This window comes from Conger conger, chromosome 15 (assembly GCF_963514075.1).
Source record: "Conger conger chromosome 15, fConCon1.1, whole genome shotgun sequence".
In the NCBI taxonomy this organism is placed as follows: domain Eukaryota; kingdom Metazoa; phylum Chordata; class Actinopteri; order Anguilliformes; family Congridae; genus Conger; species Conger conger.
In genome coordinates this window covers 25,731,415-25,745,055 of record NC_083774.1, presented here as the reverse complement: position 1 = coordinate 25,745,055, position 13,641 = coordinate 25,731,415, and the positions used below count along the sequence as shown (strand labels likewise).

The following is a 13,641-nucleotide window of genomic DNA, read 5'->3' as shown; positions in this document are numbered from 1 at the left end:
AGAGCTCTGCTATGTCACTGGGGAAACAGGAAGGAGAGCATAGAGAGGGATTTCTGTATTTCAGCACAGCTGCTGGCCAAACCCCAAACAATGTCTAATGCTCTCCACCCAGACCACCAAGAACTTTAGAAACACACCGCACGACCCAGAATGTTCCCTGTACCTTCATGCACCTTATGCTGAACATTCCCCTCAATCACAATATTTTTCTTACTGTTATTATTTATTATTTTGCACGTCTTCACGCACCTTCTTGAATTTGACCCAGTGGGGTGTAGATCAGCTTTTGTGTGATTGTGTTCGGAAAGCTCCCAGTTACCAGTAAGGCTGTCTGGGTCCTCAGCCAGGCTGCACACAAGGGAGGGCTGGGAGGGCCGTCTCTGCTTCACTGCTCAAAGCCTCGTCTCCCCCCTCCCCCCTCCCCCCACTGCGCCCGGCTCCTTCCATGCTTCCCACATAATGGCCAGCACCCCACCCCCACACAGCTCCCCTACCCGCACACTCCCTCCCCCTCACCCTGTCCCTGACCCAGGTGTTAGGCAAAAGGCAGCTGAAGTAGTTTATGAGTGCGGAGTGCGCTGCAACTCTTAAGTGTTTTATGATGTGGGGGTAGGGTCGTCGGGGCCGGGGTACGGGGTCCAGGGTCCGGGGTCCAGAGGGGTGGGGGGTGAAGAATGTGGATTCACTTTCCAAAGGTGAAGTTTACAGGCTGGCTGCGCAGCTGGAGGCAGGCCTGCGCTGTCCCGTGCGCCCACATCAAAGAGCTGGCCGCTCCCGCAGTGAGAACAGAACGGTAAAAGCGAGGCTCATGTATATATCTTTTTTTTTTCTCTCAGGCAAGGAGAAATACTGCTGCAACTCTGAGCTTAACCTCTGGGAAGGCCGCTGACAGGGACTGCTGTGTTCCGAGAAGAGCTGCCCCCAGCGTGAGCCATAGTCAACTACACAACCCGGCCCTCTGTGGTTTCTCCTCATTATCCATCCTCCTACTGTTTCCCTACAGCGGCAAGCCCGCGAAACCTCTGGCTGTATAGATGAACCTTCAGGCTGTACACAGGACACAGGTAAACTGCGTGTGGACCACAGTTGAAATCGCAGAGAGATTCACACATCTGCAAAAACTGATAATTATGCACCTGAATTTTCAAACAAACCATTCAACTCCTAGAAACATAACCTGGGCAGGTTATGTCTGAGCTAAAAGTAGAGATATACCAAATGTATGCGTGTATTAATGGAAAGATGCTGGGGTCAGACAAGCTAGTCTTGCCCATAGGGAGTGTGAGGAGAGTGTGTAAGGTCACCTCTGGAGACTGCAGAGCTAATTCATTGCGCACACATGGAGAGCAGCTTTGGCAGCTGAGGGCTCAGCTCCTGACCCACACATGGTTCAGATCTGCGATACTTCTGAGTGCAGCGATGGATTATTACGCCGGCATCTGAGTTTATTTAGGCCCCCGTAAAACTTGAAATGAGGGGGGGTTCACATCCCGCCAGGTCTTTAATCTTCCCTTTGTGCTGTTATGGCGGCTTCAGCTTCGAAAGTGTCATTAATTATCCACTGGAACAATAAATATTTTTGGAACGTCAATAAAATCAAGTAATGATAACTAATCTAAAGCACATTTTAGCTCATGTTCAATACATTTAGGTAAAGGTTTAGATAGTATATGTATATCTGATCGATATGAGCCCATTGATATGATTCATATAACTATACTTAGTGAGCCCAGGGATGAAGGCCGGAGGAGAGAGTTGTCACTGTGCCTCCACTCGTTCTTATGCATACCTTTTTTCACAGATGGAGTGCGAGTTAAACGAGACACGTTTTAACTTCTATATAGTTGTGCTCAGGGGGCATATTTCTGACTCAGGAAGTCACTGAGCAGAGGCCGCTCCATAGGAGCCCAGAAAAGTCAGTTTGTGTTGGAGGGGAAGGCAGGAAACTCTGCGTTCCAGCAGCAAAGCATCCTGGGTGTTTAATCAGCCGAAGGCCTGGCACGGGACAGAAACGGATCCACTTTGATCTTGCTGAAGAGCCATGGCACTTCTCCCTCCCTCAGTCTGAGAAGGGGTGCAGGGAGAATTCCAGCACTGCTCTAATATAAAGACAATAGTGCTCTCTTTTTTTCCAAATGTGTAATAACATTAAAAAATGATCTGATCGCTCTGAATGGGAACCAGATGGCAGAGCTGGAGTACCACACACAGGCACTGGCATCGGACTCCTCTGGAGCTCAAACCCACATCTGGCTCAAAACCCCGTCTCCTCATTAGGACTGTCTCCCAGATGAGATCATGTGGAGCCGACGCTAATAAACGCCAGCCCACAGTGAGGAGGGGGGGGAGTGAGGCCTCTCTCTCTCTCTCTCTCTCTCTCTCTCTGTCTCTCTCTCGTTGAAGAAAGAGATATAGAGGACTAGAAGTGCAGGGAGACCACTGCTGTGTTTCCAGACTATATCAACATATCATACAACTGCACATTCCCTTGCTCAGCCTCCACCAATAAGGGTTCGGTTCAGTGGGGTACTTAGTCCTGTAGCGTAGTGGTTAAGGTACATGCAAGGTCGGTGTTCAATCCCCGGTGTAGCCACAATAAGATCCGCACAGCCGTTGCCCTTAACCCTGCATTGCTCCAGGGGAGGATTGTCTCCTGCTTAGTCTAATCAACTGTACGTCGCTCTGGATAAGAGCGTCTGCCAAATGCCATTAATGTAATGTAATGTAGTCCCTGACATACTGCCCATTTCCCCCTGGGGAGGGGGGGGGGTGAAGTTTTTTCAGTGAATGGTGCATACGAGTGCCCTTGTGTGTCAAGTGTGCATTCCCAATGTATAGACTGGCAGTCACTGCAGATGTGCTTTCTGGGAATGACACGAGTGGAGTTATGCTCCCCTAGGACAGCTAATCCGTACAGGATATGAGTCAGCAGCACTGTGAGGTGCCATGCAGGTGCACACATTATAGATTGTATGCTGTCGGTGGGAGTGAGGCCATTCTGGGTATCTGTGCAGGGTGCCGAGACTTCTTGGGTGCAGAGCTGGGTACTTCACGTACTCCATCTCACATTCCTCCTAAAACCAAAGCAGGGAGATAACTTTAGGGAGAAAGGGAAAGATAACAGTAGATGTGTACCAAGACAACACACTCTCACACACACAAGCACCTGTGAATATATACATGCACAAACACATGCACATGTATATACAGTAGATAAATACACAAGCAAATATATGCACACGTAAACACATACACAGTTTCATTAAAGATATACCTTATCATACATACAGTCGCTATAGTAGATATTAAACATGAAGAAGTTAAACATTATAGCCCTTATTCTGGTTAAGAAAAAGACGGTGAGTTATTCATGGGGATTGTTGTTGTAACACATACACAGAGGCCAAGACAAACCAGACTGAGATAGAATGGCATACTCGTGGGCTGGGACGCTGTTCCCCTTTCCTGTCCCTACCAGCAGTTCCAGCCCCAGCACACCTGGCCTGTCTGTCTCTCTTCCTGCCTGGCTTAATGGGGGGAGCAGATTCCCAAACAGCATGAGCAGCAGCTGCTGGTCTCTGAGGGACGCTGGTCTCAACCATTGGTAGACGGAACTGTTACCCTCATTCACCCCTCAAACTCCACACTGAGGGATGATACCTTGAGTCCTCTCCCACACCAGCCATACCGGGTCCCTGCGCATAGCACATCTGAACACACAGCTTGGACAGTTTTAAAAATAATCTTTTTTTTTTTTTGTGAGGCCCAACTGTGTTTGTAAATGGTGCCATCTCCAGGTACCAGCTTGTAAATGCAAGAGACAAGGGCTTTTGGATTCTTTAACTGCAGTAACTATTTATTTTCTTCAACATTATTCTGTATAATAATTTACACCACCCATTAAAATTAAAATTATATCTGTATTATTGTAATTGCTTGCTTGCAATGCCTGTATTGTTTGTTTTCTTATTCTTTGCACACTCAGGTTAATTGAAAGACTTCTTAGGGACATGGTGTCACTTTGCCAAACTATTCTAGGCAATAAATCTGAGGTCTGTAGGAGCTACTCTGTACCTGAATCATATGCTTAGAGTGGCTGATCCCCAATCTCAACCTTATCTGTTCAAGTCCCGGTGTAGCCAGGATAAGATCCGCACAGCTGTTGGGCCCGAGAGCAAGGCCCTTAGCCCTGCATTGCTCCATGTAGATTATCCCCTGGATAAAACTTTAGATAAAAACCTCAGCTAAATAAAAAAATATATACATACATACATTTTTGTTTTTCACACCATTCTCTGCAAACTCTAGAGACTGTGTGTGAAAATCCCAGGAGATCAGCAGTTTCTGATATACTCTATCCACCGTGCCTGGCACCAGCAATCATCCCACGATCAAAGTCACTTAGGTCAGATTTCTTCCCCATTCTGACATTTCATCTGAGAAACAGCTGAACCTCTTGACCATGTCTGCAAGCTTGTATACATTTAGTTGCTGCCTCATGATTGGGTGATTAAATATTTGCATTGGCAAGTCTACACAAGTCTGTACAGGTCTACCTAATAAAGTGATCACTGAGTGTATATGCCATATATCTTCCTACTTCATACTCGGTGGGTGGTATCTCATTCCTCAGCAAAAAAAACTTCTTATAGTTAGAAGAGATAATAAAGAGTGGCAAAGTGCCATATCATTTTGGTGCATTTGCCTGTAACTTCAGAACAATCAACAATCTCTGTGGCATTTGTGAGTATTTCTGATGCTCTGTGTTTGGTGCACATCAGTGACAGATAATAACTGTGTGCCTGATTTATGACTTTATTACTTTTGCCTAGAACACTTCTGTGGTGTTTACCTTGCTCTCGATTATTCACTCCTTTTACTTTTAAATGAAAGTTTAAATGATACAATTCATGTTGTGTGTGTGTGTGTGTGTAATTTGGAAACTTGAAAAACCTTCTTCACAATGAAAAACAATGCACATTTATCTTACATTTTTGTAGCTTTTGAGAATTCGTAGCGCCTCTCATTTCTTCTAAAATTCATAAATGTGGACATTCAATTCTTGTTCCGTTCGTTAAAAACAAAGAGTCAGCCCTTGGAGTACTGCTTTTAAGCGAAACCTTTCTCTAGCGCCACCTGGTGATGAAAAGAGGTTGTTCGGATAAAGTATACCCTTTATTATTATCAGTTATATATTATTAATACATGACACATTTAACTCGTTGTTGGTTTTTTTCGAAATGCATCCTATATTAATAAGAATTATGAAAAACTAGCTCGGAATTGGAAGCTATTTCGGTGCGGTCCTTTTAAAGGGGGAAAGTAGGCGGAGTTTGGTCTAACCAAGGATTGAGGAAGTGAAAATTGTGCAGCGGAAAAGAGCGAGCTTCGGGATGGGAATGAACTGTTGTTAGTTGCGAGGACCTAAGAAAGCGGCCTTTACCATGAAAGCTTACGGGATCACGATTCTGTTGTTCATAGATTCTTGTCTCCAATCTGTGGACGGTAGGAGAAATCTACTAACGTTAAAAATGAAAATAATTAGGCATTCTCCTTATCCGTCCATTGTCTGTTTTGTAAGTTAGCTAGCTAGCTAGCTAGCTAGCTAGCCAAGGGACATCTTTGACTTTGGCAGTGCTAGCGAGCTAACTAGCCAATTCGGAGCTTAAACGCCGTAGCTAGCATCCGTGATCAGACAGTCACGTTTTGTGGGACAGGATAATCTATAAACCATTGTATCTAAAATTAGATGTCGAGCTGTAAGATACTATAGCTACGTTTCCAAGCTAGAAATTCACCCGTAAGAGATTTAAGTAAGCTAATTTAGCTTAACGTCGTTTAAGAACGTGTAGGAGCTAGGCTAACGTTAAGTGTAGATTGCAGAGAATCTCCAAAAGCAGCCTCACGTTGAACATGTATTGCTATTTTACCATTACCAAGCAAGTGACGTTAGTGACAACAAATACTGCTGTATTTCTAATGAACAGCGCTTAACTCTGCCAAGCGAAATCACCTGGCTCCGAATATGTATGCTAAAAACAATGTTTTAATTTATGAAGCGAGCGAACTGTAAGCTATAGCCTGACCATCGTGACTTTTGTATCGACCTCACTTTGTGTACCATGTGTTTTAGGGTATTTGAGTTCCCCCCATGTGGGCCAGGAACCCCCTTACAACCGAGATGCACAGCAGAGCCCAGTTATTACAAGCCCAGTGGTCCCAGCTCCCACCACAGGTAACCGTTATATTCAAAAGTTAAAGCTATGAAGAAAATGGCAATGAATAACAATGAAACATCTGTCAAAAATGTGATTCATATAAGTCTACCCGTTAAATTGTTTTGCCTGTGCAGTGTCTCCAATAAGTCCGTCTGTACATAAGTGTCCGAGTAGAGGCCTGTGCTCTAAGCTACCCGCTGACTGCATCACCTGCACTCAACTTTACAACTGCACCTACGGAAAGCCTGCCTCCTTCTCCTGTGAGGCCAAGCCGGATGTCCACTGCCTTGTGAGTCTGCAAGGCAGCATAGCCATTTCTTGGCTCCTCAATCTGTAATGTTCAATGTCGCAGTAGTAAAGACTAAATAAATATCTGGCTGGTGGCAGAAGAGGTGGGCATTCTTGGTAAGCAGCATCTCTGTGCTTTGTGCTTTTAGGGGCCGTCAGGACAACAGGTGACTAACTTCTCTCTCACCATGAATTGCCAGTTCTGCTGGCAGCTGGACCCTTCAAAGTACCAGTGCACCAACTCTACCAGCTGTATGACGGTGGCTTGTCCTCGCAAGCGCTACAATGCCACCTGTACTGTGCTGGACCATGTGCACTGTCTGGGTGAGCACCTGCCACACAATATGTGGGGACAAAATTGTGGAAAAGAAAATATTGTGTGCATTATTACTGTATGCCGTTCGAGAACATTTATGGTTTTAGGTAAATACAGATATTTACACACTTTAGGTATTTTTAGATATTTGCACTGTACGCCACCTCTTAGTTCTATGCACAGAAGTTTTTCCTGTTAATTTTAATTCATGGCAGGCCAGTTGGTCTAATTTGTATTCAATCTTACATTGCATTACCGGCAGTTTTACAATTTTCTCATTTTTTACACTGTATTCATTCAGGTTACTTTTTTTTATTAATCTACAGGGAATCGAATTTTCCTAAAACGTCTGTACTGCAACTGGACAGGAGGGTACAAGTGGTCAACAGCTCTGGCCCTCAGGTACCTTTCCCCTCTCATAGTACTGAGCACCTGTTATGCATTATTATGACCTTGAGGGGGCGAGGCTAACCCTTTTGCGTCTGTTCGTTTGCAGCATTACGCTGGGCGGCTTTGGGGCTGACCGGTTCTATCTCGGGCAGTGGCGAGAAGGTCTTGGGAAGCTCTTCAGCTTTGGTGGGTTGGGCATCTGGACGCTGATTGACGTGCTGCTTATTGGAGTGGGCTACGTGGGTCCCGCAGACGGCTCTCTCTACATCTGAGCTGAAGGATGGACGGAACAGGGTTGCTCCAGGCTTGGTTTTCTGCCCATGAGTGTAACTTTAATGCCCTGCCCCCACCATTATATTCCTGTTATCACATGCAAACTCCCCCTGGAACACACTGCACTGCCTGAAACGGCCTCCTACAACAGACTGGTCAAAGATGCCTCGGTTTGCACTCGTCAGGCGGCCTGCTCGTCCCTCAAGACTGTATTTCTCCTTTCTGTATTATTATTCCTGTGTGCAATTTAAAGTACAATCCCACGGAGCAAGGAACAAGCATTTGAGCCAGACATGTGAGGTGCAGTTTAAGAGGAATTTCCTGTGCATGTGTGTTCCGTATGTCCAGTTATTTTCCATCACTTTTGTGTTTCCGTGGTTGAGATTATCCATCAGTGTGATGGAATGATTGTACGTATTTTGAAGAGGAACATGGAAAATATATATTAAAAAAATTCTCTGTTTGATGCTTTAAACGGCTATTAGATGCAAGGCAGGCATTGCTGCTGGTTACGGTGTCCCCATGCTATGTGAAAACAGGATGCATCTTCACTAATTTTTGCAAAGCAGACTGTTAATGGTTGTATATACCTTTTTGTTTTGTTTTGTGAATGATATTTAATTATCAGTCTGTATATGTTAAATCCTACTGCAAGTTCTGTGCAGAAAAGCTACCTGTATATGAATTACATATAGCACATATTTGAACATTGGTGCTTGGGATATATTCTGCTCATTGGAGACCAATATTGTGATGATGGATAAGAAGTAATGGTTAAGCCACATCTGTCTTCATTGGTAGCACAATTTGAAACTTCAAATGGAAAAAGGTTATTGTACAGTAAATGTATATATGTGCAAAGTATATATAATGTAATACTTGACAGAAATACGAGTAATTACTTATTCAGTAGATGAGTATGTGCAGCACTAACTACTAACTACTGTTGAAACATGTTTTGGTAATGCAACTAAATATTTGTTAAAACGAATGTATATAAAGTCTCTTATGGATTTTTTAATAATGATTGCCTTTTTTATTTTGCAAAAGTTTCCGAAATACCGTCAGAAAGATCACTTATCATTCCTCCTATGGTCACGTGCAGCTTTTAGTGTCGTTCCCTGGTAATAGGAACTGGCCTGAGTGGGTTCTGGTTGAAGAGGGGAATGGTTAGAGGGTTGCAATTATCCGGTGCAATGGAAAATGCTCTGAAGCTCAACGCATTACAAGCAAGACCGAGGTTGTACTGAGTTAAAACCGTCCTCACGGATGTTAGAAAGGGATGTTTCTCTAACGAGAAAATGGTATGAATGTTTCCAACAACAAAGCTATTATTATATATTACAGATTATATTAATTTGTTCTCAACACTGATGGAGAAGCCAGCAGATTCGTTTTATCGACAGCTTCCAAAAGTGGTAAGTTAAGTGCTAGCTTGCTTGATGTATTTATAACGTTACCTGGCTACAATCAGAATTAATTGCATAAGTTGCAGCAATCACGAAAACGTACTGAAACCGAGACCAGGCGAATGTTGCATAGCGCCATGCTTTATTGCAGACATCGCTGTCAGACCGACGGCCGTCCTTGAATCTAAATTACCGCAATTTCGTAGCTATAGTTACGTGCTTTAGTTTGGACTACAAAACTGTTTTGACGCAAACAGTTCTATGGACGCAAAGCGCCATGGCATGGGCAACAAACTTGCTGGCTCCCATGTAGCTAGCGCTACAATACATTTTCAGTGACAGCTGCTGTAGGTATTTAATGCTAGTTGGCTAAGCGGATGAAACTGACGTTAGCTCACTAGCTGCCGACGTATGTTTCTATGCAACTTGCAAGCTAGCTACTATAATTGAAGAATTTACACAGCGGTTGTAGTTAATATGATTATATTATTCATAATGATGCATAAACAGTTTTAACAGGTTATTTGTCTGATTTAAAATGAGTGATTTCTTAATTTCCATTTGCTTGATAATGTTTGCAGGAACTCCATGCACACCTCAATGGCTCCATCAGTGTTGCCACCATGGAGAACCTAATTTCCCGTAAACCACATCTCAATGTACAGCACAGCATGACTGCCATCCACAAGGGTCAGCACAGGACACTGGGCCAGTGGGTAGTTGCTTAATTATCAGAGATGATCCTACTATACCAGCCTGATTTGACCATACTTTTAGTAACATTTTACTTATTTGTAATAAATCTCCCTTTTTTTGCAGAGCCTTTCAGGCTTTCAAAGTGATTCACCAACTAGTAGACACGGAAGAGGATATCCTCATGGTACAGTACCGTTTTTTGCTGCTTATGTTTGAGAAGTAGGACTACTCACCTTTGCAATATTGACAGTTGTTTGAAGGCACTTAAACATAGTCACAGAACATAATGGCTTTGCTTATTTCTACTATTGATGATCACGTTTTGGGCACTGATATTTTATATCGTCATTTATTCATTTTACCAAATTAGGATTAAAGGAAATAATTATTATGTGCAAACACCATTCAGTCCACCATTCAGATAATTACGCTTTGTAATTATCATATCATAACATAAACATAACTGCCTAGTTTCATAATTGTACAGGCAGGGGGAATGAGTGGTGTCTTGACTGACAGGTTGCCAAAGCTGTGATTGGTGAGTTTGCTGCAGATGGAGTGAAGTATCTGGAACTAAGGAGCACACCCCGTGAGGAGACGAAAACAGGTATCCCTCCCTGTGAGGAGACGCAGGGTAGCTTGCCCTGTGCTCACTCAACACAAATGTATTGAATAAAAAAAAATGTAAGTACAACATTTATTTTAGATTTTTCTTTTCACCAATAAGGTCTAACAAAGAGAATGTATGTGGAAACAGTCATTGAAGGCATCCGTCAATGCAAACAAGAAGGTTTGGACATTGAAGTGAGGTAAGAGATTAAATTTCACCCTAATATGATGCACAAACTGAAGTGGAGATATATACAGTATATGGTATACCATTGTTGTGTGCCTGATCATATCAGTGGACAAATAATCGAGTGTCTTCACCTGTTTCGTAATGACTGCTGTATGTACCTCTTGTCTAGATTTCTAGTGGCTGTTGACCGAAGGAATGGACCTCAGGTTGCCATGGAGACTGTTAAACTTGCAGAGGACCTCATGGTGTCCAGTGATGGTGTTGTGGTTGGGTTGGATCTTAGTGGTGATCCGAAGGTCAGTAAATCAAGCCATACACAGTTATTTCAAAGTATTTTCATGCCTTTGTCACATTGTCATAAACATAATTTCATTTGTAAAATGGAAGTACACAAGTTTTTAACTCCAATAAATGACCACATGTAGAAGTTTAGTACTATAAAAAGGCATATGGCTATTGTCAACATGCATAAAGGCACATGCACTATATGCTACAATGCTCTTTTCTAAATGACATGTCAAGTATTTAGAGTCTTTAATAAAAACATTGTATTGACATTTACTCAATGTATGTATACACGTTTTCCCGTTTCTGTCAAATGGAAGGGCTTAAATGATATGGTATCCTTCCTAAGGTTGGTCATGGAAAGGACTTTGTGCCTGCTCTACAGAAAGCCAAGAACTGTGGACTTAAGCTTGCTTTACATCTATCTGAGGTATTCAGCTGCATATCTGATGCTGTTATTCTGGACAAAATAGATCAGTGCTCTTGGCAATAAATAATATTCAGGCAGAACCCCTAGAACAGCAGAAACCTGTCTTGTTCCAGATCCCGTCCCAGAAGGAGGAGTCAGAGTTACTCTTGACCCTGCCACCTGACCGGATTGGCCATGGAACATTCTTACACCCAGAAGTGGGTGGGTCCCAAAGCTTGGTGGACAAAGTGAGGGAGAAAAATATTCCTCTTGGTAAGCTGTTTTGGCACAGTCATTTTCTCACAAGAAACAGGGCAATCTTAACACAACATATGACTATTTTTAACTGTGTCTCATCCCTTGCAGAGTTGTGCTTGACTTCCAATGTGAAGGGTCTATCGGTACCATCCTACGATAAGCACCATTTCCTGTATTGGTACCAGCTGGGACACCCCTGTGTACTATGTGTGAGTATACATATGATCACATCCCATTCACCATACCACTTTTAAACCCCTTCTATCTACAGATCAAAACTCTGTGTGTTTCTTTGCTGCCCACAGACCGATGATAAGGGGGTGTTCAGCACTGAGCTCTCTCAGGAGTACCAGCTGGCAGCCTCCACGTTTGGGCTAAGCCAGGAAGCCGTGTGGACCCTCTCTCAGCAGGCCATCAGCTGCAGCTTTGCCCCCGGTCCTCTGAAGGAAGCGCTCAGCCAGAGGTGGGTGTCCCTCCGGCCCCAGGTCTTCCGGTGACTGCACCTGCGCCCCAGATGCGGATGTCCAGATGGCTGCCCTCAGCCCTCAGGGAAGGGAATGTCCGTGTGCAAAAGAACATGATGGATCCAGATTCTGAAGCACTGCCTTTGACATGGTTTATGAAAGTCTATTTTGGCATACTTCTGTGAGTGTTTCAACGATCGCCTAAAATTGATCTGGGTTACTGTAATTATTAAGTAGAAGTCATTTGTGAAATCCCCGAGTTGATGCAATTTTAATGTAATACTGTTGACACTGGTGTTTGTTATGGCCAGGCAATGTTGCTTGACAAATTGAGAGTGATGGAAACGATAACCCTGTACGCTACGCTCTGCTTCAGAGATGCTATCAACAGAAGCTAAACCTGAATTTGCGGGAACAAGAAACCCTTTAGGGTTAACAATTATTTTCCAGCGATTGAGTCTTGACCATGTGGTTTTTGACTGGAGACCTCTTGAGACCACAAATGTTTTGTAAAGTGAGAGAAGTATAACATGCCTCAGTTCAGAATGGTGCCTGACTAACCATTAGACATAAAGAGGTTTTGTAACAGACAAAACAGAGTTTGATGGAACTTCATGGACAGACACAAAACATGTTTTTTAAACATCATGACAATTATACCTTTATACTATTATTAAGAGACTAAGCACAAATAAATTTAGAGTAGTAGGAATTAATTTTGTGATTTTTATGGATAAAACAAGTATTTTCCTTTTGAATTTGTCAGTCATTTGTCATCATCACCGTCCTCTTTCACAGTATAGAGTACTGTGCAAGTCTTTTTAAAATACTTTTTAAAATATAAATTTGGTTTTAGATGGGGTTTTTTCAGTAGAAATGAGCATTCATTTAAAGAGAGAATTTTAGCATTTCATTAAAGTAAAGGAATTAACATATTAAGCAATATATCTTTTCAGATTTTTTTTGTGACAGCCAAAGTATGCTGAAGAACTGTGGCAAGTTCTCAGATATGTTTGAAACAATCTGCCAGCCAATCTATTCATATATGTTGCAGTTTTAAAGGTGAAGGGTGGCCATGAATATTGATTTTATCGTTCACTGCTCTTTATAGTAAATTGTGATTTCTCAAAACGTTCCGTCATTATTTTTATTTTTTAAAGCATCTTCACTTTATGGAATGGAATGAAAAGTTTGTAAATATCACAAAATGTACTATTTACTGACCACTTCACCTTTAAAACTGCATCAATACTCTTGGATACATTGTCCTGAAGTTTTATTAGAAAATTGGTTGGTAGATTGTTTCAAACATATTTGAGAACTTGTCTTACAGACTTTGGTTCTCTCCTATCCTAACAAACCTAGATACGTTACCTAACTCTCCAGGTAATCCCAGACAGCTGGAATCAGGTTATCTGATTTGACTGCATTTCCCCCACAGTCAATCTGAGATTAAAAATGATGTTTAGAGATTACCAGAATGTAAACTAGCTAGGCAAATTAACATAATACCCACCACCTGATGTCAGCTGTGGCCACCAGACTTATTGAACTAAATATGCATTCACTGTGAATGTTCCTTGAGCAAAAATACCATTTCTCATTGTTCCTGCAGTGCTGAACATGGTAGAGGCAATACAGAATTACAATTGTCTTAGTTGTCTTCCATTTTGTAAATTAGGAGTATTGAACCTGCATTCAATAAAGAATGTACAATTTGAATGCTTTCTAATGGACTGCTTTTTGATCTTAAAATATATACTTTGTATAGAATATAGAGTTGGCTTAATTGATGGTCATTCTCAAATCACAATTTTATGTTGGTCAAGTGAGGTG

General features: G+C 42.5%; 2 protein-coding genes across 3 annotated transcripts; both read left to right on the top strand.

Annotated features, from left to right (window-relative positions):
• The first annotated feature begins 5,357 nt into the window (after positions 1–5,357).
• Positions 5,358–8,509, top strand: tm2d3 (TM2 domain containing 3). The gene is made up of 6 exons (XM_061222346.1): positions 5,358–5,505; positions 6,134–6,235; positions 6,353–6,507; positions 6,656–6,830; positions 7,149–7,224; positions 7,319–8,509. The coding sequence occupies exons 1-6, from the start codon at positions 5,445–5,447 to the stop codon at positions 7,482–7,484; spliced, it is 735 nt and encodes a 244-aa protein (XP_061078330.1). The 5' UTR covers positions 5,358–5,444; the 3' UTR covers positions 7,485–8,509.
• A 124-nt stretch (positions 8,510–8,633) lies between these two features.
• On the top strand, positions 8,634–13,527 carry adal (adenosine deaminase-like). Of its 2 annotated transcripts, XM_061222078.1 has the most exons (11): positions 8,634–8,725; positions 8,833–8,903; positions 9,476–9,606; positions 9,714–9,774; positions 10,110–10,197; positions 10,318–10,399; positions 10,559–10,685; positions 11,024–11,104; positions 11,218–11,356; positions 11,450–11,550; positions 11,647–13,527. In XM_061222078.1, the coding sequence occupies exons 2-11, from the start codon at positions 8,859–8,861 to the stop codon at positions 11,836–11,838; spliced, it is 1,047 nt and encodes a 348-aa protein (XP_061078062.1). In that variant the 5' UTR covers positions 8,634–8,725; positions 8,833–8,858; the 3' UTR covers positions 11,839–13,527. The 2 variants fall into 2 exon arrangements, with proteins under 2 accessions (XP_061078062.1, XP_061078061.1); XM_061222077.1 differs by having other exon boundaries at positions 8,645–8,903.
• Positions 13,528–13,641: the final 114 nt, after the last annotated feature.